Genomic DNA, 26,768 nt, shown 5'->3' on the forward strand with positions numbered 1-26,768 from the left:
TGTTGGTTAAAATATATAAAGTGACTTTTCCTCAAGTCAAATATGATTACCATTTCTGAATGGAGTATTTGTTTCCACCTTCATGCAATCTAGTCCCCGTTAACCGATACCACACTAAGGTAGTGTGTTCCAAAATTTTATAAAATTTTTTAAAATTCTCCATCACATCAAATCTTTAGACGTATGCATAAAACATTAAATATAAATAAAAAATAAAACTAATTACATAGTTTAGACGAAATTCACGAGACGAATCTTTTAAGCCTAATTAGACTATGATTAGACACTAATTGTCAAATAACAACAAAAGTACTACAGTACCATTTCGCCAAAAAATTCACCTAACTAAACAAGGCCTAAGCAAAACCGATAAGGCTCCAATCTCAGCTCAATCAGATACCGATTCATCGTCATGTCCGCGTAATCCTGTTTCCTGTGCGTTTCCATTACCATTTCAGCAACAAACCACCTTCAATTTGATCAATATTTTCAACACTCACTGAACAACTGCAAACCAAGCCTTCAAGTTCAAGTTGCACAAACCACACCTACGAGTTCCATTAAGTTAAAAACAGCAATCCACAAACTTAGATTATTCATGGATAGATCACACCTAAGCAGCATCTGGCCCCCATTCTCTTCTATCGACAGAAGTCAGTATGACAGGTTAGACACTACCTAGAGAACTTCCATTGTCTTATGAGCAAATTTATATCATAATATATACGGATTGGGAGGCGCAGCGGATGAGCAGCGCCTCCCTTAGTTAAAGCACCAGGTCCTTTGCCCTTGAGATCTGCTTGCACTGCAGCCCCCTTCACGAGGCCCATGCAAAGTATGGGCAGATCGCCCGCCTCGTGGCAGTCCAGTTTCCGCATCCAAAGAAGTACCGTCCCTGCATGGGTCCTGGCTTGCGCACAACGCTCCACCTGCTCAGCGCTCCACAGTAACAGTACATCGCTCTGTCCTTCCCTGCAGAGGTGGCGTATGGGTTAACCTGCACAGGAGATCCCAGCATCTCTTTTGGTTTGTGCTGCTGTTGGACTGGATCTGGAGAGCGGTCGGGGGATAATTGGCAAGTTGTTGACTGTGGAGCAGGTTGCCACATAAGTGAGTTGGTGATAGAAAACTTGAAACCCCGGTGCATCATAAGTGCCAAGAGGCGAGCAGTATTGCGGGCATCATCAAGCCCGCAGTGAGCACGCCCCTCCCATGTAAGGCCAGCCAACTGGACTGCCTCCTTCAGGTTGCAGCGGACATCCCCATACACTTCCTGGAAAGGTACCTTCAAGTTGATCCACCTGATCAAAATTTGTTCAAAAGACTTATAAAATTAGAATAATAATCAAGATACCTTCAGATTCAGATCATGGCCTCAGATGTGCCTCACTCATAATGAGTTCAAAAGTTTCATTAGCATGAGACGGCACAATGGCGGTAAACAAGTTAATAATCACCTTTAGCGTGAAAGCTCCAGATTGTTTAGCTCTAACTGATGTCTATTCTATACAACAAATAGACATAAAATAACAAGCAAAAAAATATCCAATTGACAATCCAGATCAAATAAGATCGTTACTAAAATGTAGTCTCGCACTAGGTTTATATTACACCAAGTTAAATTATCTGCATATTTCATTATTTAGTTATAGCAGAAAAAAAATACGTGAGCAATCCTGACATTTTTTTGAAAAAGGATCCTGATATTATTGTGAGAAAACATTTCCTGTAAAAATACCAAGGACTGCCCTGAAAAGATCAGCATAATAGCTTCTGATCCAATTTTTCTTTCTAGAATTAGTATAGTAGAGAGACCCCACAAAACCGCTAGCCCCTGGTTTTGGGTACCCAGTACCAGGGCGACCACTTCACTCCCTATCTCACTTATTACAAATACTCTTCTTTATTGATTACTTTGGAAATCTTACTATGGACTACATATTCTAAGCATATATATCTTAGGATCACTCCTGGTCATTAAATCCAGGAAGGATGACCGATAAAATGTGCCTTGCATTTCATCGCCTGCTTTACAATGAACTATCGGTACCCAATTCAAGTTAGCATGTATTTGAGCACACTGCACATAAATTTTTGCCATCCTCTGTGTTATGACTATAAGTGTGAATGATATGAGAACCAGAAGATTAGGTGAAGAAAACGTGAGAAACATGGTTATAAGCTCAAAATGCCATGGGAACCAAAAGATTTAGGGCCCCTTTGGAACACAGGGATTTCACAGGAATCATACAGGAAAATCAGTTCATTTTCACAGGAAAAACGCAGGACAGGAAATTTTCCTGTGTTCCAAAGGGGCCATATTTCACACTGCAGTAAACTGTATGAAGTGATATTATAACTCAAGGTACATCCTGCCATTGCACTATTAATATATCCCTACCTTTTGTGATACATGCAGTAACAGTCTCTAAAATTTGACTATCCATTTTTTAATAAAAATACATAAAAAATGTTGTGACTAGTGTTCGAACAAGTGATGGAGACACGGATGGCTTCCCGATTAGGATAGGACTACATCAAGGGTCAGCTTTGAGCGCTTATCTGTTTGCCTTAGTGATGGATGAGGTCACAAGGGACATACAAGGGGACATCCCTTGGTGTATACTTTTCGCGGACGATGTAGTGCTAGTTAATGAAAGCTGGACAGGAGTGAATCAGAAACTGGAGTTATGGCGGGAGACTTTAGAGCCCAAAGGTTTTAGACTCAGTAGAACTAAAACTGAGTATATGAGATGTAACTTCGGCACTACTACTCAGGAGGGGGAAGATATTAGTTTGGAAGGTCAAGTAGTGCCTAGGAAGGATACTTTTCGATATTTAGAATCAATGCTACAGAGAGACGGGGATATTGATGAAGATGTTAGCCATAGAATCAAAGCAAGGTGGATGAAGTGGCGCCAAGCATCTGGTGTGCTATGTGACAAAAGGGTACCACAGAAGCTAAAAGGCAAGTTTTATAGGACGACGATTAGACCTACTATGTTGTATGGTGAAGAATGTTGGTCTACGAAAAGACGACGTGTTCAACGGATAAGTGTCGCGGAAATGCGTATGTTGCGTTGGATTTGCGGTCATACAAGAAGGGATCGAGTTCGGAACGATGATATACGTGATAGATTAGGGGTAGCACCAATTGAAGAAAAGCTTGTCCAACACCGGTTGAGATGGTTTGGACATGTCCAACGGAGACCTCCAGAGGCACCGGTGCGTAGTGGAATCCTAAGCTAGGATAGTAACTTGAAGAGAGGCAGAGGAAGACCGAAGTTGACTTGGGTAGAGGCAATAAAATGAGACTTGAAAGGATGGAATATACCCAAAGACTTAGCCTTAGATAGGAGTGCTTGGAAAACAGCTATTCATGTGCCTGAACCTTTTGCTTCTGCTGAGTTTCAACTCTAGCCTACCCCCACTTGTTTGGGACTTAAAGGCTTTGTTGTTGTTGTTGTTGTTGTTGTTGTTGTTGTGTAGATATGCCTGAAAATGTCCTTACAAAATACAGAAAATTGAAAATGCCAGCCTATATTTCAGTACCAGTTGCAACACCCTCCTATATAAATTAAAATAGTTCATTTAACACTCCCCACATATCTGCTCCCATTGCAAAACAACACCTTGGGGATTCGAACAGTGGCAAAGGTGGCTAAGACATGCAGATTGGACAGCAGAAAAACCTTACACGGCTCCCCTAATAGGTTGTTTTATTGGGTTGTTGCAATAGTGTTAGGGTTTACGGATGGTGCAGGATGAGCTCCAAGGCGACAGAAATGATGCTACATTTTTCATTTAAGTGCAATTTTTGTCACAGGGGTTTCAATTCAATAAGTTATACATTGCATAAAATGGCTTGGGTTTTTATTTTAACTTTGCAAGCTACATGTCCTGCCAAAAATAGAACTATGGGTTTGCAATGCTAGTAGAGATATAGGGTGCTAAATACAGTTTTTCAACTTAGCAGCGTATATTAGAAACAAAGCTACCTTTCGGGGGATTAAATGAAATTCCCTTGCAAATTATTACAAATTTGTATATACATTATCATAAAATTCATGGAGATCGAGTAGTGTAATTTATTTCTTTAGATTATTAATATTGTAGAGGTTGGTAAATGCACAACCTGATACGTATATAAGTGTAAATGCACAATTTGACAGGACTCAGAACAACCAGAGTTTAAGTGGTTTGGGAATTTTATATTGACACCATTGACAGGCGCACAGGTTTCATAACATACCAGTACACCACTAACTGTGCACCAACATCAGAGCCTGTCTGGTGTTTGCCATCTAGCTGTACCTGTGCTATGTGAGGCCCTGAAGTATCCACAAAACCTCTAGCACGAGTAGTGAGCTTGCACACATTTGTGGTGTGAGGTGCTGGGAAGTGTTACCTTATTGCAAATTGAAGCTTTTGAATTACATAGATAAAAATCCCATTGAAAAAAATTATATTTCAGAAGGTAAGGAGAAACCACAATCATGAACCACTCACCCACTTTTTTGAAAATTGATGTAGATCATCTAACAATCTGGCTCTTATCTATTCAAGCTTGTCAAAGACGAAAATAAACAGCGCGCATCTTCACTTTTATGTTACAAAGCATGAAAAGATAGAAGATACAGATTAAATTTGCACACTATTACTACCCAGGGCCCTAATTCACACAGTTCATTTAGATATTATAGTATCCAAATGTCATGTATATCTCATGTGAATGAAACATAATGTGGGAATTAGGGGTTCGTGACCAGGGCATCATGATCACCTTTAACAAACATATGATCAATCCAACATGTTGCAATGTTCAATAAAATCTACCAAACCCGTGGATGTAGTACACATAAAGTTAGGTAAACCTGCAAAAATTCAAGTTCATTCATCTTTGATTCAAGATTTCATCAAACACCACAAGGGATATTGTTACTACATGACAAACAACGCTGGATTGACTGCTTGTCCATTTTGTTTCTGAGCATCAAGGATGAATCTGAAATTGAATTTTTGCAGGTTTATTTAGCTTTGTATGCGCTACAGTTGTGGTCTCTAGATTAACCTTTGAAACATTGCAACATGCCGAATTTGCTAATAGGGATGCCACATCTCTAGCATACAAAATCCACACTCACAACCTACTTGGAAGTCGTGGTGCTCGAAATGAGACAGGAGAAATGAATATCAATGAGATCAATTTGGAAAAACTCTATTTTTTTCCAGTTTCTGCAATTTGTCATTAGTACAGTTCACTGTGTGGCAGCAGACTTTTTGGATAAAAAAATCTAACGCACCAAAATTGGTGGCTAGCGCACTAATTGAAATTTGGAGTGGCAACCCACCAAAATTCAAGTTCAGGATGCCAATTTACGCCAAATCTGCAATTTTCATAAAGCACACGTGGAAGCAGGATAGTAGTCATTAGCATATCCTACATGACCCATAACCCTAAATCTATGATATACACACTGCATCAGACAGTGCACATAATCCATCACTAGAAAGACACAATTTTCCTCAATAATGATCAATAAAAATTGAGAATTCAACTGACTAAGTTATTACCATGTATAAACAAGATATGCTACCTGTTAAAATAAGGGGGCTTCCTGATTCTCTTAAATCTGCATTCTGATTCCAGCATTGTACGGCAGTCCCAGTTAGACCAGGTCACAATAGCAAAGTTTGTGTTCTTGATGCCCTTGTCCTCTAGCCACTTATCGTGCATGAGTAAGGCTTCACCTAGAGGCACACCTCTGTCCACCTACACATGCATGGATCGTGTTCATATGACAACAGTAATATTCAAAACTGGCACAACAATAATGCCATGGAACCAGTGGTTTCGCATATCCATTGTGTTCAACAAAGGTGACCTCTTTATTTGTCGACTGGATTTACTATACAAATATTGAACTCCAAAACTCCAACACCAACATTCCAACTAGAAATAACCAAAATACATAATAAATAATACTATAATAGTAATATTTCAATGAAATAATAGAAGGATTAAATTGATCAGTTAGTAAGAACTTATTATCAGCTAACCTTGAAATGCTAAGGAGCATGCTACATCGTCATCAAATCTAATGTGCTATATTTTTCTTTCAGAAGAGGGAAGGAAGACTTCCATATAGTTTAAAGTTTCCTGGATCAATTTCTAGTTAAAAGATATCTATATGTTACATTGAACACTGTGACAAGTACTTAATTACTTTTTTGTTATGTACCCATCAGTGGCTGGTACAAAACGAACACTATGAATTGCATGATCATAATGGTCAATTGTTTCTTAGTTCCTTTTTTAAGACAACTTCCTTAGCTCCTTTTTTTAAGACAACTTCCTTAGTTAATCGTACCATCATTGAATAACATCACTCTACAAATTGCTCAGAAAAGGACACAAAGTACTTGCTCCTCCAGCACCAACTACCACTAATATCCTAAATGTCAAGTATGGGCTACCATGGCTGGCTTGTCCAATCAGCAACCAGCATCTGCTAAAAACTGTTAATTACCACACACAACCTCTTCACAAGGTCCATACTCCATATAACAGCAAATGGCATTGACATGCACCACATGTCCACAACCAAACCGCAAAAGCTCATTTTGTCATAAACTAGAAGCACATAGGTTGAGCTGAACTGCTGAAGTGCACACGGTGTCACAATATACGGAGGATTAAAGGCGGCAAGAATTGGTAGCATCTTGAAAGCATGACAAAAAAAAGTCCAAAAGTTCTGTCCCTGAAAAAGGGGCTACTGTTCCACACTAAGGATGGACCCCACAGGCTGCCGCATCTTTCAAGATTTCCTTAGTAATTTTGGTCACTATGGCTACAACAAAAAATCAAAAGCCCAAAGGCCCCCTAATAAGTGACTTAGGGCTGCTTTGAAGGAGTTATGCATCACCAGCCCACAACTTAGCAAGTTGGCTGACCCTTTTTCCACGGACCCCACGTTGCCCTTGTAAGCGGCATGGGAGCCCACAACTTAGCAAGTTGGCACCAAAGATTCATGTGAAGGGCGCATTGGCAATTCATTAATTCTAGTTCATATTTGTTGTCTTGATGCTATTGATTCATGTGTTAATGACTTGGTGTGGTCAGTTCAGTAGATTAACTGTAGGAACTCAATCAACCAAAAAAATGTAGTTATTCTAACATCTTTATGCAGTAGAGGTACAAATAAACCCTTAGTCCTGCGGCTACTAGTTCCAACAGCAAGTGTTGAAAGAGCATTTTTGGCGTTGAATGGTTGTTTGATTATATTTATAGAGAAGGAATTTTTCCTACATGATACGAATGAAAACATCTCTCATTTTCAAAAGCCCCCTCATCGACTTCATTGTAATTTTAGTTAGTTGAGACTTTAGGTGTATGGATTAAAGAACTCTTTGTATTTCACCCTTTGCTTTCAGATCTTTTAAATTTTTATATATGACAATGTGTTGGTTATCTATGTACACGCGATCTTGAAATCATGCGTCCGCTACTGGCAGCGACTTGCCCTTGCCCTGCATGGCAGAGGCTTGCTTGATGTGGGACATCGACTTTAACGGCGGCACGAGCAATGACGATGGCGTGTCGACTTAGTAGTGTGTGGCGACACACACCATCGCCTTTAACTCTTTCTTTTATTTGCCGTCTTAGCCTAGGCGTGAGATTTCTAGAGTATGAACATTAATATTTTCCACAAGGTGGGGTACATAAAAACCATAAGTATATATGATTCATTGATTTGTCTTTAGAAACGCTTTCATAAAACTATAGTAGTCAGTATATATAATGACGTAGAGTACAGAATAATTATAGTAGCCAAATTTAAATCTCAAATACCAAAGAAAGGTAATAAAGCTTCAAACAGAAAAGACGAATCAGAGTAAACTCGCGTAGCACCAGATCATATAGGTCAAAAGGCATCCCGTGTTCCCATATATTAGTAGGAACTACAAGAACTTGAACCTCACCATGTAGTCGCATGATTATAAATTCTGACTGAGTTATACCCAAATTGGCTAACAGAATATTAATTATTTTATTTTTATTCTCAAGCAAATAAAAAGACTTAGCAAATCTTCTTTAACAAATCCAAATGTGAGCCTACATAGGTCAGTCCCGAGTCTTGATTCAAAAATCATTTCAAAAGCATTAGCAAAATCCTCTGAAGAAATTCACTAGCTACCAAGCAGTGCCCTTAAGGAGGTATAAGGAGACGCATGGCAACCTACCCTCTTCACAACACTGTTCTTGTGAGGCGAGGCAAGGTAACGCCATACTAACATAAAGAGGAAATGGAGAAAACGAGATGCTAAAGTAGGGAGGAAAGAAAAAGGAGAAAGGGGGAAGGGGGAGAGCAAGATAGGACCAGCCTGCCACTCCGCCAGCAAGTCCATGACCCTTCCTCTCCCGCCCCTTCCCGTAGCCATGCATCACGCCCTCTCTGTAGCTGGCCACTGGTGCCACAGCCACAAGGGAAACAACTGCTGCTTAGCCTTGCTGGCTGGACCGTGGCCCCACTCATGCTCCTATTCTATGCACTTTAGTCCTTATGGTATCAAGAAATTTTGTTGGTTTATGCACCATATGTCCCCATGCGGCCATGCATCTAATGTTGTTTCTTTGATTTGTTTAGCCCCTATTATCTCAAATTCCTGGTCCCACCTGTTGCCACACCACACATACAAACTATGGGTCATAAACAGGCCTTTAACTTCGCAAGCATCTAAAGGATGAACATAATCTGCATTTCCAAAGGTAGCTTGAAATTCAGAGTAAGCTATTTGTGTGTTTATACAACTTGTACAATCGAGACTGCATTGAAAATAACTGGTTCCTTGCTTTCTATACACTTGAGTACATATATGACTAGTCAGTCAAAAACACAAAATTCTATTAGCTTAAGCTATCATGATGACACTTATTCAGAACTATGACCTCATGATTATTCAAATTATGCACTGACCTGAATCTGCTGTATGCCAGTAAGCTCCTTGCAAAAATCGGTCAAAAATTGATGATACGTCGGCCGAACATATGTTTGGAAGCATTCTTCGAGTTTTCCAGTTGCACTGTTAACCAAGACAGATGGAAACTCAATGATTTCTTGTGGAAATGGATTGTTCACCTTGTCACAGGTTGCTTCAAAGTCAATAACCACGAAATACTGAAATTCCTGAAGCTGCGCATCATGGGGGTGACCTTGAGGGAGCATCTTGAATGGAAGATACTGAACTCTGTTCTCAATAGGGAAACCGTGGTCCCTATTTATCTGATAAAATTGGTTGTCAAAACCATAAGGTAGTGGCTGACGCACCATTTGATAATCTGAATAAATATATGGCCAGGCATAAAATTCTTGTCGGTAGAAGGGCCTGCTAAGGCCTTGATTTGGAATAGGAGACGCCTCCCAGATTTTTTCCGCAGCAACGATATCATTCCTTTTTTCATTATTCTCAGGAAACCCTTCAACTCCACCTCTCTGCTCTGGAGAGTTATACTGAGAAATATTTGGCTTGAGGCACCCTAGTGGTGCCTCATTATTGACTTGCATTTCCTCTGCATCAAATAAACTACATACATAAGAAAATGATGAAACAGTGCAATTAAGATTGTGAAATAAAACCATGCATGAAGTCAGAACATTTAATATGCATATAATTAAGGTTGCGACCAGATATTTAAAGATTCAACCAAAGAAAAAAAATAATACCAAGAATAGAAAGGCATTGTTAGGGCAGCTCCGACAGTGTTGCAAGAGAGGTGCAAAATAGAGATGATTGCATCTCTACTATAATTAAAAAGCAAAGTTTGAATTATGTCCTAAGAAAGCGCCTTAAGCTAGAATAGGCACCGATGCAAGGGAATCAAATTTTGTAGGGCCCGCCTTTTAATGTCGGTAGACTTTATGGGATGAGAGAGGATACAACTTTTTGTTTTCAATATCATTTTGGGTGGATCCTATTCCAAAACCAACTGAATTTCTAAACACCGGAGAAATTTTGCCAAGCTAGCACCCTTCATATGGGTCCTACGTTTGTAAGAGATTGTTCTAAACACTAAAGTTGCCCTTGGTACACCAAGGCCCAAGCACATATGGCTGTCAAAGCAAAAGGAAAGTCAAAAGAATCATAAAATCAAAGTCAACTGTAACAATGACCGGTCCACAACACAAGGTTTGGTGGCTAATATCTAGCAGCAGCTTCTATCACAAAAGGTAATTGATGAGTTATGCTGTGATCCTAGGTGATGTTTCAAGTATTTGAACTCTAGTATGTTAGCTAAAGCTTCAGCTCTGTCAGCAAAATATGTGAGTTTTGTGAAGCTTTGATCCAGAGCTTTACAATTTTTCTGGAGGCATCCAAAAGTTTCTGTTCAATGTTACAAACATCAGGTTAAGTTTAGAAGCACAGGTCAATTGTTAAGCGCTCAAATAAAAAGGATCATTTGGATCATCATGGGGTTATCAAAGTATTTTGGAAGGAGTAGCATAGATATGTTGTGGTTCCCACCTATAACATTTGGGCCAGAAACTCATTGAAACAGAACTGCTACTGATCCTTTTGTAGGAAACATGGAGGTAGAAGCAGGGGAATTCTGGACCTCAAAGCAATGAGCAATGTGTTCCGAAAGTGGCTACATGTAGTTGCTAATGCTGACAAACTGCTGACTACTCCCGCCGTTTCATTATGTTTGTCCACAACCCACCATGCACCCTAACCATGAGAATATTAGATCAAGCAAAAAAAACATTGTGAAATGACCACCCACATCCCTATTATATGACACTATACAACCAATTTCTCTATCAAAGAAAAAAAAGTACTATAAGCAGCTACACTTCATATCAATTTGTGTCAACGCACACCCAATAATTTTTTTGAGCATAGTATATCTTTTCACAAACTGCAAGAATCGCATATATTAAATTAACGCACTAAAAGCTAAGTGGCATAGCAGTTAGCAAAGAGGCCTTCATATTGCTAATGCTTGTTCGGCTGCATACAGGGTTAAGCAAAATGATTTGAAACAACCAATTCAAACATTCATCCAAACCTAGTTAAGTTACCACATAATTCTGAAATTAAAGCATGGCGCTAAAAAACACTAAAGCCAGCACATTTCCCCCAAATCAATACAAAGATTTTGCTGCGTATGAAAACTCAAGAACACTTGTTTGCATGAGAAATCATCCTCGGGACAGGTTTTAGTGCAAGCTTCTTTTAACATGATGCAGAAGCTACACTACTAGTGCTAAACATCATAACAAATAAACAAGGACACTCTGATGAAATCAGTGATAGCATAGTAGCAGCAAGCCAGCAAGACAAAAATTATTAAAGAACATTTCAGATAACCATTAGTACAAACTGACTTCAATGTTGCCACCTATTTTTTGGATGCTTAGTAGCCTCTTAAGTGTGGATGGAGCTAGCTGAAGTGTTGTGACTTTAAATCAGATGCAAAACGTTGGATCTGTGAGAAAAGGCATATGGGGTGCTAAATGTGTTTAGCTCCACAGCGATGTGGGGCCTTTCTGGAAGCTCAGACATTTTGTGTTTTCAGGATGGCATATGGTGCGGTATGCAAAAGTTGTAGCGATCCATCTTCTCGTTGGTCAAGTCTTGGGAGTAACTGTGCCCCACTCGCCACCTACAGCAGTTCAGAGCTGTCGCTATCGACTCTGGTGACCAGACCAGCAAGAGTTACAATGGATGGGGCATGATCAATGATGAGGAACCGATCTGAGCATGGATGATACCTTTGGTTTTCCTAGCGTGGTTTACTTTGCATAGCCTTGGACGTGGTGTTCTGTGTGACGTGGGCTATGTTTCTTTTATATACAAACTTTGAAACTCCGATGGGTGTTTTTGGTAGGGGTGTCGGATGTGGCCATTGATCTGTTGGTATGTAACAAACCTGAAACGTTATTATGGTCCTGAATGTAACAAACTTTGAAACATATCCCCATTAGCAGTGAGCAGCAACGTAAAATTATTCCTACCAAACTTGCACTCAAAACGCAAGAAGCACTACATTCAGTGAATTCCATCACATATTATGCTACCATCAGTTACCAATCCCAGCAGCACCAGCTCTCAGACCAGCACACAACCAAACTCACCAAACTCTGCAGCAAAATAAACCACCTCCGTGCACAATGGCATCTCTAGTATAGCATTTCACGCAGTTACTGCAACTTAAATATCTACACACTCAGTGAGACTGCAAAGACCGGAGCCCCACACAAAGAAAGAGAGAATTCCGCTGAAAACCCACGAAAAATCGCATCTTTTCGCCACTACCACTCGCAAGACGCGACCTTCGATACTGGAAATGGCGTTACAGAGCAAGATCTAGGGTAAGAGATCTCTGACCTGCTCGTTCGCGATCAATCATGGCCGTGGGCGATCCCGCGGCGCTGCACCATCCGGATCAGAGCTCCCCCGGCGCCACACGACCTGATCTCCGAGGGGGGAGAAAGAAAAAGAAAAACCCACCAAGAGGGAGCACGGCAAAAGCAACAGATCAGAACAGAGGACGAGTAGATCGAGCAGTCTAGAGGTAGGGCGGCAGGAGATCGAGCGTGGGATAGGGCCGGCGGACGTACATGTGACAGCGAGAGCCGGAAGGAGGAGGGGGCGGAGGAACACAGCGGCACGGTCACCACGCGATGACGAACCTCTCCTGCTCCTGCTTCCCCTTCCCTTCTCTCCTCACACAGCCGCACGGAGACGGGGGATCGGATGCGCACGCCGAACAGCGCGCAATGGTGGGGATCCAATGGCTGGCTGACACGCGTGGTTTCTCTTACTTCTGGAGTTCTGGTGGCGGTTACCGGCGGTGGCGGGCCGAGGAACCAGTGTTTGGTAGAGACGGCGACCAACGGGCCGCTGCGTTATCTTTTCTTTCTTCCCGAACTGTAGCCCCTGTTTCGAAATATCAGCCCTTTGAAACAAAGGAATTACAAAAACACACGAGTAAGAAAAACTACAAAAAAATGCCTTTAAATCCTACACAGGATTTTAAAGCAAATGAAAGCTTAGAAATATGTCTTTGAAAGTGATTGATATAGTTTGCTCAAAAAAGTGATTGATATAGGAAAAAAAGAAACAAAACAATAAAGTTAGAGCTCATATGTTTAGCTTCCTCCAAAATAATTAGAATGGTCCAATTGATAAGAATTGCTGGAAAACAAAATTTTGTTTTAAAGAGCTTCATATGATTTTTTTTCTATAGAAATTGAATTCTTCAAATTCCTATGTTTTTCCTTCATTAAAAAGGGGTCTCAAGTTTGTGATGATAATAAAAAAAGATTAATAAATTGTGATAGGGTTATTAAAAATATTGAGTATTAGATAGGCCCACGGTGATATATTGAACATTAGGATTAATATGTCTATAAAAGTTATGTATGTAGTGCTATTTTACAAATATCACAATATCATAATGGCCAATATTTTTTGGTTAGTGGTAGATAGGAAAAACAAAGTCCATATACTTGCCAAAAAAAAGTCCATATATTCTAAGGTAGGTTTAAGGCCTATAGGTTCCACACATCATGTGGTTAGGTTCTTTGGGTTTAAGGCAGGCACTATCTTAAAGGTAGTCCCCACGTCATTCATCGATAAAATCGCATCATTTCATATCGTCCCGCCACACTTGCCACTCCATATCTTCTCCAACATTGTGCCCATCCCAACAATCACTAGCTCCACTCCCATCTTTGACGCTCCTTCCTTCGCTCTCCTTGCGTCTAACTATCGTGCATCGAGTCCGCTGTATTTTTACCGATTACATGTGCTTTGTCAGGCCTTGGTGGAAAACCAATGTTAGTGCTGGGCTTGTTGTGACAATTGGCAATGTCGCGTTCTGTGCAATTTTTTAATGCTTGAGCCAGGTCTCTGATCTTTTTTTTTTTGGCTTAAGACACTTTTAAGGTAGATTAGTGTATAACCTTTAGCTCCTATTTTCGCATACAACATGTGCACTAAGTTCAAGTTAAAATTAAGATTTTAAATTATCACACATATATAACTTCAAATTGAAAGTCGTTAAAGGTCCAAAGTTTTAGGGTAGGCTCAAACAATCTATTGAAAAATAGGACAAAATGTTTATGAATAAAATATCACTTTAGTTAGTCATCCATATATGTTATTATGAACGTTAAGAGTACAAAATATTGTCTTATCTAATAGTTAATGATCCTTAATTGCATACATGGAGGGAGAAACACTAGTTTTATGCACACATAATGATAGAAACAAATTGTCGGTGTTTTGAGTAAACACCAATGAGTAAATTTGTATATCGCGCGTCTGACCTAGATGGTGTGCTAAGAGGACACAAGGATTATACTGGTTTGGGCCGAATGTCCCTACGTCTAGTTTTGGGCTGCTCGTGTTACCAGCACTTAGTTTGTAGTAGGGGGTTACAAACTGGCGAGAGAGGGAGTAGCTCCCAAGTCTCTGTGGTTCGATTGCTCGATGCTTCTACTGCTCGATCTATTGGTCGATCGATCTCCCCTAAACGGTGCCCTGCCTTCTCTTTTATAGACCAAGGGGAGAAAACAGGAAACCAGAGACCGAGAGAAGGAAAGAGGGGAAAAAGAAAGAGAAATAAGGCTTTCGGGGGTGTGCCATCCTCCTCTTCACGTGGGTCCCGCTGACTATGTAGATCATGGTGGCAGCGGAGTCGCACCAGGGTCCTGTTGGCCGCTGCAGCATACGTGCGGACGTCGTGCGTCGTTCTTGTCTTACATCCCATCCGAACGGACGGAATGGTCAAAGGGTCCCCTGACAGAGGCCATACGGGGGGCTACGGTACAGTGCCAGTCAACTAACGTCGGTCGACTGGTGTTGGATGGTGGTCAGGTAGGGAGTTGGCAGCACAGTGCTTGCTTATTGACGCGGTGGGCGACATGAGTCTCCTAGCATGGCCTGATGTGACCGCCAGTCACATTAGGACACGCCCGAGACATGCTCCTGGGTGTAGGGTCAAAATGGTGGACTAGAGGGAGGTTGAATAGTCCTTTCTAAAATTAATCCCGTCGACTAACCGAAATAAGTACGAAATTAAAACAATCGGTCTAACCAAGACTACACCCCGCTATCTATGTTCTTCAGCACCTTATAAAGATCATAATTAAGCAACTAAGGTGTTGGGCTAGCTAGAGCTAACCTATCCAATTCTAGAAGCAAGGTCACACAAACCTATACCACTAGTACTTTAAGCAACGAGGGAGCTCCTACACGTGCTAGTAAGTAAAAGCACAACGCTACCTAAGCTCACTAGCAATGCTCAATAATAAGGCTACACAAGCCAAATTATAGAGCACAAATTACTTAGCTACACAAACTAAGCAATGTGACTAACAAGGTTACACAAACCAAATTAGCCACGCAAGAGAGCTACTTATATGCTTCACAAGCAAGAATGTAACTAGTGAGCTACACAAGCTAACTAATTATAAGAATAACTGCACAAGCACAATGTATATGAAAGTAACTACAAGCTTATGTAAGGGGATTGCAAACCAACGGGAAGAATAATATTGACATAGTGATTTTCTCCTGAGGTTCATGTGCTTGCCAACACGCTATGTCCCCATTGTGTCGACCGCTCACTTGGTAGTTCGGTGGCTAATTGGCATCACCCGCCAAGCCCGCACGTCGAGCACCACAAGAACCTACCCCGAAAGCGAGGGTAGCTCAATGACACGCTCAACTAGAGTTGCTCTTCGCGGCTCCCGTGGGGCGAGCACAATGCCCCTCACAAAGCTCTTCTCCGGAGCACCGCACAAGCTTCTTGCAGGCTTCAACGGGGACCACCACCAAGCTATCTAGGAGGCGGCAACCTTCAATAGTAACAAGCACCACCGGCTTACAAGACGACCACCTAGTGCCACTCGATATAACCTCATGATGCAATCACACTAGAATCGCTCACTCACTCAATCGGATGAATATTATCAAGCTCAAGTGAGTTAGAGGGCTCCCAAGCACTACTATATAACCCACCAAGGCTCTAGTGTGCTCAGCTACTAGCCCAAGGCTAAGCCCCCATTCTATTTATAGCCCCCACAAAAATAGAGTCGTTGTACCCCTTCACTAGGCACAGCTCGAGGTGACCGGACGCTCTGGTCAAATCGACCGGACACAGGACCCCAGCGTCCGATCGTGCGATGCACACCACGTGTCCCCTGCTTCAAACACTGATTGCCCGATCTCAATGGTCATTAGTACATTTAAGTTATGACCAGACACGCTGCTCAAAGTGACCGGACACAAGACCCCAGTGTTCGGTCATTTCCAGTAAGATTCCACTAGCGACCGAACATGTTTGGTCCTACCTGATCGGACTCGCCCAGCGTTCGGTCACTCACCGTCTCCTTTGTGCACCGCCTCATTAGCACGATCGGATGCTGAATAGTGTTCAACCTACGTCCGGCCGTCTACGTCTGGTCAAGAGACCGAGGGTGGCCTTCACTGCGCACCACTGATCGGACGCAGGACCCCAGCGTCTGGTCACTGCGTGACTAGCGTTCGGTGCACTATGTGAAACCTTGTCTTTTCTATATAGGGCATCGGTGGCACCAATGAACTATCCGTACTGATATGATTCACTTTATATCATCATATGATCATATTGGTTCATCGATCTTGACTTCACTTGCTTTTCACCGTTGCCTTCGTCCATCGGCGCTAAGTCTTGCTCAAGCTTCACTGCCACGTGGTCCATCGCTCCAAAGCCTCCGACTTGTCTTTCACGCTTGCAACTGGTCCATCAAGCCAAATTATATCTTGATCTTCTCCACCTTGATCACATAACTCAATATCATGTCTCATATGCAATGAGATCCTTCATCATCATATGTGTGAGCTTTGCAACATTTCTAAGCCATTTTCACCTTCATGGTATATGTTGCTCACACACATGTACCTATGGACTAATCACCTATGTACCTCACATAAATATACTTAGTTCACCTAAGTTGTCACTCAATTACCAAAACCACATAAGGACCTTTCACCGGGTGTGAGCCTCCATGTTGTAGTGCTTGAAATGGTGTGGGTCCCACCCTGGGGCCACTTGCCTTTGTCCGGTAGCAAATTCGACGCCTAGGGAACGGACGAGGCGAAAATCTCGCCTTAGGGGCCGAGCGAGACGAAATCCGACCCTTGGGGTCGGACGAGGTGGAGCCCTCCCCGTGGGGATGGATGAGTCAGAGCCCATGCCTGACTGCCTGGGGTTGGTGGAGTTACAGCCCATGCCTTAGGGACGGACAAGGTGGAAACCTTGTCCTTAGAGTCGGACAAGGTGTGGCCTGGCCCCTAGGGGTTGGAGGAGGTCGCAATTGCATCCTTAACCATCGAATGAGCCAACGTGATGCTCATTAATCCTTTGGCTTGGATACCTGGGTATAGATATCTGATAGTAGCCCCTGAGCTTTTGGAGGAGTGAGACACTCCTGCAAAGGCTTTTTGCGATTTGTTGCTCCTGTGGCCGTTGTGCCGTGGAGGCGGGTCGGCCGCCTGGTTTCTTGCATCACTCCATCTATAGTTCCATAACCAGAGGTGACTTGTTGTTTGTCTACAACCGCGTGTTCGGTGTCTTTGCAATGCCAAGCCCATGAGCCCTCGCACGTAGCAGGGGTTCGGTCAGGGGATTGATTCATCTTGTGATCGTCGTCCCTCACACGTCCATTCGCTAGAACGGAGGCGCTGAGCCATGTCGTGCTTTCCTCGCTGGACAGAGCATGGTGCTCGGTGAGTTGTTAATGAGCTTGTTCGAGTGGAGCCCCAGCATCCCCTTCGTAGGGCCCGGTTTGAGATCAGCTGGTGACTGACTCTAGATTCTTAATGGTCGGTCCATATAGTTCTCGGATCCGTTCGACCGGTCCGAGGGCTCGATGCCTGTCTTCGGGGAAAATCAATGGATGTTGCATCATCCAAGACTCAAAACGAGGGTCGGGACGCTCATGGCGCTTCATGCGCTTCGGGTATTGGTCACTAGCGGGTCCGTCCTTAACCTCCCCTCACTCTAGGGTGCCCTAGAGTAGCCGTGAACCCACTGATGGGCTAGCCTTTGAACTCCTGGGCATTAATGGGCTGTGGGAGTGTTTTTAGCTCTGTATCCCACTTACCTATGACAGCCCGTAGCCTTTGAAGGCGAACTGTTGCCGGATGGATCCCTCACGGGGAAGATTTGGATAGGCATGTGTTGATCTCTTGAGGTGGCAATGCAACTGATGCAACATGGAATAATGAGGGCATGACCCCCGAAGGAAATGGATCTGCGAGGCGTGGGGTGCATTAATTTAGGTGAATGGTTCACCCTCGCCCGTTCTGCCCTTACCTTATAAATGGAGCTATTTCTCCCTAGCCTCTGTACGCACAGCCGCATCCTTGCCCCTCTTATCTTTTTGCCTTTCGCTCTCGAGTTCCGGCCTTCATTCCCCTATTTCTGCTCCGCCATCGGTGAAGTTCTCGCTCTCCAACCCTACACCATCGCTGGATCTTCTACATCACCATCCCTATTCCTCGATGGAGCCATGGCCTCACTCTGACGTTCTCCATGCGCGCATGGAGGGTCTAGTTAAGAAAGGCCTGTCGGTGCGGGACCCATGGGATACACCGCAAGGAAGAGAGGAGATCTAGTTTGATTAGAATTCCTCTCATGTAATCCTAGTAGTAATACTACCCTGTAATCCTACTAGGACTCTACATTATAAACCGACTAGGACTCTAGCCTCCTGACTATATAAAGGACAGCTGGGCTCCTTAGATAGGGAGTTAAGAGAACAATTGTACAACACAACACTTTATGATCAATCCAACGCAAAGGCTAACGCCGAACTAGACGCAGGGTTATTACTCGATCGAAGATTGAGGGTCTGAACTAGGATAAATCGACTATCTCTTGCGTTAACCGTCAAGTTTCACATACGCTGAAGCCTGAACATACTACCTCGAGGACCCCCGTGGCAGGCTATCGGTGGTGAAACATCGACAGCTGGCGCGCTAGGTAGGGGCATTCGGTGAATTTGCATCCGAGAGCTCGACGGACCTCGACAACATGATCTTTCCGATGGGATCAACCTTCATCTTCAGTTCGTGGATCTACGAGGCGAGCTACGATGATAAGCTCCAAAACCGTCTCCTCGAATCATCAGCAACATCGATACCCAAAGACTCCATATACATCAGCATGACGGGTGCGAGGAGAATCTTGACAGTCCAAAATAGATTCCTATTCGGCGAGACGGAGTTGAAGGTGTATTTGATTCCGATTGTTACACCCACTCCAAAATCTGAGTCCAGATAGAGCAAAACGCGTGCCGCTGGCTTCCTGCCCTATTTCCGTTTGGACTTTTTTGTGGTCACAGAATTAGAGAGCGCGCTGGGCAAAAGTTGTGTCTGACTCATATAAAAGACTAGGCAAACCGAAACTCCGCAAGCATGCGTGAAAAAAAGACTTGCAATGCACTACTCATTAGGGTCCATCAAATTAGAGATCGGATCAGCATCAGGAAAAATTTAGAAATCTTCACCTAGCATACATAGGAGATGTACGCAAGCACGACTACATTGACATCGGGCCGCATCGAAACATCGATAGTACCGAACCATGAGCTAACCAAGCGAGCCTTCGGAGCCGCAAGCGAGATACAAGCGAGCCATCCAAGCAACATTCATCTACTTGGATATCACGACACACCAACTACACCACACGGCCGTCAATCAAGCTAAGTCATGGTTTAATATTTTTTTAAATATTCTTTAATCATCATATATCTCTGGATATTATCCATATGCCTTCATGGCTCTACTACAGTTGCATCCCCGACTACTAAAGTCTTCTCTTAACGGTTGTTAATTTACCTAGGTTGCTAAGGCCTTAATCTGTGAAGCCTACTCGCCGGAAAGGTGTGAGAGGTGTTTAAACGTAACAGGCTACCTATCTAGAGAAATTACATAGCCTAGTAAGAGCAAGACGCGAAAAAAAAATTTAATATGCATTTTATAATGTCTTCTCTTAACGGTTGTTAATTTACCCAGGTTGCTGAGGCCTTAATCCGTGAAGCCTACTCGCCAGAAAGGTGCGAGAGGTGTTTAAACGTAACAGGCTACCTACATAGGAAAATTACATAGCCTAATAAGAGCAAGACGCGAAAAAATTTAATATGCATTTTATAATATGGGGGCATACTTCCAACTTGATATCTTGTATATCAATTATTACATACTTTCATATGATTACTTTATAGGGAACCATTTTCTAGACCACATCATCAAATAAGGAGCTCGCCCAGCGCTGGCTGCCTTACTTGGCAAGATCCTACATATCCTCAGAAGAGGTTTTCAGTTCTTTGAACAACTCAGATTCAAGACCCTCTAACTTTTTGTTCTAAATAGCAAGAGGCTCGGGGGCTACACTCAGTGAGTGCACTTTTTCTTCAAAAAAGCACACATCACTCTCAAAAAAGCACACACCACTCGAAGATCCCAAGAAGCGCTACACGGTTTCACTCAAGAAAGCACTCGGGTGACGCTTGTTTCTGCTCGGCAAGACCTGGAGGAACAAGACAAGGCTTTCGGAGTTCAACCATGAAGTGCTCGGGGGTTTGTCGGTGCGGGACCCACGAGATACACCACAAGAAAGAGAGGTGATCTAGTTTGATTAGGATTCCTCCCATATAATCCTAGTAGTAATACTACCCTATAATCCTACTAGGACTCTACATTGTAAACTGACTAGAACTTTAGCCTCCTGACTATACAAAGGAGGGCAGGGCTCCTTAGATAGGGAGTTAAGAGAACAATTGTACAACACAACACTTTACGATCAATCCAACGCAAAGGCTAACGCCGAACTGGACGTAGGGCTATTACTCGATCGAAGATCGAGGGTCCGAACCAGGATAAATCGACCATCTCTTGCATTAACCATCTAGTTCCATATACGCTGAAGCCCGAATATACTGCCCCAGGGACCCCCATGGCAGGCTATCGGTGGTAAAACATCGATAGGGCCTTCTCTGCACAAGGACCGTGGCGATGGAGTGGATCGTACCTGGTGGCGAGGATGAGCCGTCGCCGCCCGACGGCTATGTTGTCTCCTTTGTCCCCTTCCATGAGCATGGGCTCACAACTCCTCCCCACCAATTCCTCCGAGAGCTGCTGCACTACTATGGGCTTGAGCTACAGCATCTAAATCCTAATGAGATTCAGCACATCTCGGCCTTCGTTGCGCTATGCAAGGGGTATCTGGGGATCAAGCCCCACTTTGAGCTGTGAAAGTATTTCTTCACCGTCGAGCTGCAGAAGAAGGAGAGGAAGAAGCCGGACCTGGCGGTGCCGATGGGATGTGCGAGCATCTGTCTTCGAGGCAACCAATCGTTAGAGTACATGTCCATCCCGTTGTCGAAGTCCAACAAGGGGTGGCATAAGCTCTGGTTCTACCTGAGGAACAATGCCACCGCCCCCTGCCGATCTTCACTGGCCGCCTGATTGAGGAGGCACCGGACGCGTGGAGGTATGAGCCCATCGCGAAGGAGCAGAAGAGGCTCGGTGACCTTCTCAAAGCCATCGTGACTCTGAAGGGCCACGATCTTCGTGGGACTAGCGTCATCGGAGCCTACCACGTCAGGAGGCTGGCGTCGCTAATGGCGTGTGCTCTTCTGATGTACAAGATGATGATAGATTCCACGCCCCAAAGGGATGGTGATGGTCGCTGGTGAGGCCCTCAGCATCGGTGAAATAGCACAACACATCAAGGAGGCAATGGAGTGCCCGCCGGATCCATCGGTGGATCTCGCCCCGGTGTACCCGGTGCCGAGGCATCCCGCGATGCGGCTGGACACGGGTTTTGTCGAACTAGTAAGCCTTCTTCGAGTTTCTTTCCTTAGCCAACCCTCCTCTATTCTCAGATTCTAAGCGTTGGGATTTGTAGCCCGGCCTCTTCGCCCGTGAGTTCGACCCACCACTGCCAGAGGACGCATCCAGGAGGGTGGCGAATCACGTTGTGGCTGAGGCGGCGAAGGCGAAGAAGGAGCAAAAAAAGGCAAAGGAGCAGAAAAAGGCAAAGAAGGAGCGAGCGAGGCTACAACATGGAAAGCGCTAGCAAGGCTTGAAGGAGAGCAACGACGATGAGGAGGAGGAAGAGGAGGAAGAGGAGGATGACAAGTCTGACCCAACATCTAATGGGGTGCGCTTGTGCATGAGGATGACCAGGCCAACGTGGGGTAGGCCAACTTGACCCTAATTCCATGGCATGCCCTGGCACAAACCAAAGAGGTTGTGCCTCCAAGATCGGTGGGAAAGGACATGCCCCTAAGGTCAGAGGAGCAAGTCCACCCCGCTCCGACCGACCCCACTGGGGGATCAAAGCGGCCAATTATTGACGTGGCGGAGTTGGAGTCAAGCGACCAGCCCCCGAAACGTTCTCAGATAATGGCGTTGAGGTGAGTTAATGACTTCTTCACCCTTTCGTTGTGTTCTTTAGATTTCATCGTGTGATGTTGGTGCTTTCCGTAGGACCGGCCCTAGCAAATTCCTAGCGTTGGCGCCATAGAAGATCCTGGCGCATCGGCCAATCCCCTAGGAGCCAACTGGCGTGGTGCCAATAGCGCACCGTGATGGTGCCGAGGCAGACATGGCACCACTTGAGGAAGTGGGGGAGGCAGAGGCATCGATTGTGGTAGAGGAGGCGCTCATGAAATCGGCGCTTGTGTCAGTCAATGTGCCTGAGGTGGGGCAGACAGGAGGAGGCGCGACCGAGGCGTCCCCTATAGACGCGGTGATGGCTCAAAGTTCGAAGCTCGAGCTGCCAGTCTCCTCTGCCATCGAAGGGTCCGCTCCTGAGGGAGCACTGGTGATAGAGGAGGTAATGTCGGCTCCCATTGGGCCGATGTCGATGGTTGCGATGGGTGACCCGTTGAATGGGGCTAGGCCCTCCTAGTCCCTTGTCCGGTCGGGCAACGATTCGCTCGCGTGAGGAAGTAACTGGCTCCATTAGGCTAGGCGACTAGACCTGAGCGACTCGGTGTTCACCCTTGATGACCTGGCAGAGCTGAAGGACTAGACAAGCGTGTGCTCAGGACTTAAGTCCATAGCCCGCTCTCTGACCGATGCGTTGGGGGTGTTGAAGGATGACGTTGCTCCAGTCGGCCAGGTTTGTCGTGTCTTCATGTTTCCTACTTTTGAGCCCTACTTATATAATTCTTACCTGATTTTTCTGTAGTCCCTTATGATGCATAGCCGGGAGAAGTCCCTATTCCTCCATCGTGAGAGGGAGGTCTCGATGCTAGCTGCCAAAGTGTCGTGGCTATAGGAGGAGGTGGCAAGCCTCTAGACCAAGGAATGGGAAGCCCGTCAACACGCCAATGAGGCCAAGGACAAGCTCAAGGTTGTGGTCACCAAGGCCGGGGAAGATGCTGTGGAACTTGGATGACTCTGTCTAGCCCTCAACCTTGCTCGTCAAGAGAGCGCCGACGCTCGGTGCATGCTAAAAATGAGCAGAAGTTGAAGGAAGAAGCCAAGGGCCTGGCCGCCGCCTTGGCCGGGGATGTTGGCGTGCCATAGAGGGAGAAGATGGTCCTCTTGGAGCAAGTGAAAGGTGAGGCTCTAGTTACCTTTTGCTTGACATTTGCAGTCCGTTTTTTGATGCTATTTGATGTTTGGCTTGGGCAGTCCTATAGAGGCAACTCTTCAAGGTGCGGGGTCAACTCTAGTCAGAGTGCGATGACCACGACACCTTGCGCACTGCTGTCGGGTTGGTCTTCAAGGACCTCGGGGTCGTCCCAACCATGGAGACGAGCTCGCTCGCAGCCCGGGTTACCTAGATCCTAGATCGGGCGTGCGCACTCGCAAGGGAGGCCCTGTACACCGGTGTTCATCATTTGTTCGCCATGGCCTAGTCCCACTACATTAACAACGACCTGTCGGTGATCAGTGAGGGCTTCGCACCAGGCTACACTGACGCCGAGCTGGACAAAATTGAGAAGGAAGCAGCTCCCCCAGCGTAGGACCTAGCGGAGAAGGTTGAAGAAGAAATCCTGCCCAAGGGTGTTTAGTTAGATAGCTGAGTCTAGCGTCGGTCTTTTTGTAAAGACTCTTATTATGGCTGAAAATGTTGTTTGGCCTTTCTATATATATATAAAGTTTGTTGCGATCCGACCCTTGTTTTATGTTAAGGCATTAGAAACTTAAGTTGTGAGCGACTAAGTAATCATCACGCTGGTGAGCAAGCGATGCCGTAGCCATCGAGGCGTAGGCTTTTTGCATTCCAACCAGTTTTACTCATCGTTAGTTTTCGGCAACTCTTATTTCTAGGTCTTGTCATAAAAAGGAAGGGTCATATGGGAAAATGTTCCTGAGTATATGTACTCTATAAAGTTTTGTTGCGATTTGACCCTTGTTTTATGTTAAGGCATTAGAAACTTAAGTTGCGAGCGACTAAGTAATGATCACACTGGTGCGCAAGCGATGTCGTAGCCGTCGAGGCGTAGGTTTTCTGCATTCTGACCAGTTTTACTGATCGTTAGTTTTCGACAACTCTTATTTCTAGGTCTTGTCATAAAAAAGAAGGGACGGATGGGAAAATATTTCTGAGTATATGTACTCCTATCAGCCCCCGAGTAAAACTCGACCCCAGGTAGTTACCGGGGTTGGGTGTTACTAAAGACTGATCAGATCAGAAGCGAATCCGATAGGAGGCAACATTTTTCGTTTGATAAGCATATTAGAAGCTTTGGAACAGGAAGACTAAGGGTAAAAGCGACGGAGCTGCTTGATGTTTCAGGCGTTGGTGATGGCTTTGCCATCATCAGTCTTGAGCTTGTAGGTGCCGGGTTGGAGTACCCTATGGGGCATCCTGCTGCTCCCTACCCTTCCCTCGACAGCGGTTAAGCCATCTGGTCGGCTTGTATGACCCGATGGGACGGGACTTTCTTACGGAGGCTGAGGATGAGAACATCTTGCACAAGAATTCAGTTAGGAAGATAGGCCAGGCTATGAACTCATAATAAATGGATGAGCTTTTAAATTTCATTATAGCTTGAACAATTTTTTAGCCCTTTCTCCCCTTTTTTGTATAAAAAGGTTAGTGCATTCCGAACCTTTCCGTTCTTGAGGCCGTGAAGCTTGGGGTGCGGGTGAACAGACTCTGATCATGCTAGTGAGCAAAGGCGTTGTAGCCGTTGGGGGCATAGGTTTCTCGTAGTCCGACCAGTTATACTCAAGGTTTGTTTCCACAAACCTCACTTCTGGGTCATAACATGAGAGAGGGCCGAGCATAGAGAATGTCTACCGGATAGGTACGCTCTTATTAGCCCCTGAGTGAGGCCCGACCCCCTACCATTGCTGGGGTCGAGCGTCACTAAAGATCGGGGAGTTGATAACAAAACTGTTAAGAGAAAGTATGCGTATATTAAGGGTAGAAAGTGGCGTAGCTGCTCAATGTTATAGGCATTGCTAACACTAGATTTTGGTCGACTTTGGAGGATGACAGGTGGACCCACATGCGGGAAGAAGGATATTCGGCAAACAAAACGAGCGGTCGGCTAAATGCTTGTGCAGTCGGTTACTTTAGAAGGTGGTGACTCCATTCGGGAAAGCAGAAGATGGCAGGCAAAGCCGATCAAAAAGATGAAAGTTGTAATAATAAAGGACTCTGAGAGTTTAGGGCAAGGAATCATAGTTTCCAAGTTTGTTTAAGAGTTCCTTTGTAAATCGTAGTCTTTTAGGACTCGTGTTTTGTCTAGGGTATAAATATGGACCCTCGACCATTGTAATAGGGGTTCACAACCAAATCAATACAACCGGCCCCGTGCCAACTTTCGAGTCCTTTTGTCGTGTCGTTGAGTTCTTCGAGAGGAGTCATCGATCCGTCGATCTCCGTAAGTTCCGACAACCTTGTTATCATGTTTAGTATCATGCGGTGGATTTAGACGTGATGCAAGTAGTCTTGTTTATTTTCAATGATCGTGTGGCGGATCTTTGCTTGACAATCAAGAAGTCTTTGCTTATGCTTTGTTTATGAGTAGATACCGTGCGGCAGGCGTTTGCTCAATATGCTTAGTGAAAGCAAGACAGTTATCGGCTCTATTAGATACAGCAAAATCTAAATAGATTCATTAAGTTATCCTATGTTGCATGTTTTAAATATTTTATATATTTGTAACACACTTCTGCCCAATCTAGATTGATATTGTTCGGCCCTCTCTTATGGTTTTATTCGTGCTTCAATGATCATTGCTTTTCATATTACCTTTGCAAATAGATAACATGCTCATAATGGCTGAATTATTTTAATCTAGATTGTCACATGTCGTGGGTTCATGCATGTTAATTACGTTTAAGCTTTAACGAAACTAGGTGTCGTGCGGCAGATACAGGTTTTAGATTAGTTTAATCGTGTTTATTTGCATGTTCCTTCTTCATGGACCCCAACTCGGCTGGACTGCTGAGCTTGGTTATGCATTAACTCATAATTAATTTCACTTGTTCAAACATGTCTTCCCATGCACATGCATTCGGCAATCGGATCTTTACGTGTGTTCATCTTACGATTAGCTGAATGGTTTATAAACTTGTTGGCAGACAGCTTCCTATAGCTGTATGTCGTTGTAAGTGGCTTTAGGGCCGTATATATAGAACTGTCTGGTCTCACCCGACATGTTCCGGTTTAGCATTTAACTGTTTTATCCCTTGTTAGTTTTTTTCAGGTCAAACTGACTGGCACGTTTCCGGAT

At 44.2% G+C, this 26,768-nt stretch overlaps 1 protein-coding gene and 1 pseudogene across 2 annotated transcripts; one reads left to right on the forward strand and one right to left on the reverse strand.

Moving 5' to 3' along the window:
- Nucleotides 1–533: 533 nt before the first annotated feature.
- Nucleotides 534–12,777, reverse strand: LOC136455947 (uncharacterized). Of its 2 annotated transcripts, none has more exons than XM_066455676.1 (5): nucleotides 12,624–12,777; nucleotides 12,391–12,474; nucleotides 8,979–9,571; nucleotides 5,598–5,773; nucleotides 534–1,301 (listed from the first exon to the last, which is right to left on the reverse strand). In XM_066455676.1, exons 2-5 carry the CDS (start codon nucleotides 12,410–12,412, stop codon nucleotides 818–820), a joined length of 1,275 nt encoding a protein of 424 aa, XP_066311773.1. In that variant the 5' UTR covers nucleotides 12,413–12,474; nucleotides 12,624–12,777; the 3' UTR covers nucleotides 534–817. The 2 variants fall into 2 exon arrangements, with proteins under 2 accessions (XP_066311773.1, XP_066311774.1); XM_066455677.1 differs by having other exon boundaries at nucleotides 8,979–9,585; nucleotides 12,624–12,668.
- On the forward strand, nucleotides 1,312–5,580 carry LOC136455948 (uncharacterized; annotated as a pseudogene).
- Nucleotides 12,778–26,768: the final 13,991 nt, after the last annotated feature.

Source organism: Miscanthus floridulus, chromosome 6 (assembly GCF_019320115.1).
Source record: "Miscanthus floridulus cultivar M001 chromosome 6, ASM1932011v1, whole genome shotgun sequence".
NCBI lineage: Eukaryota > Viridiplantae > Streptophyta > Magnoliopsida > Poales > Poaceae > Miscanthus > Miscanthus floridulus.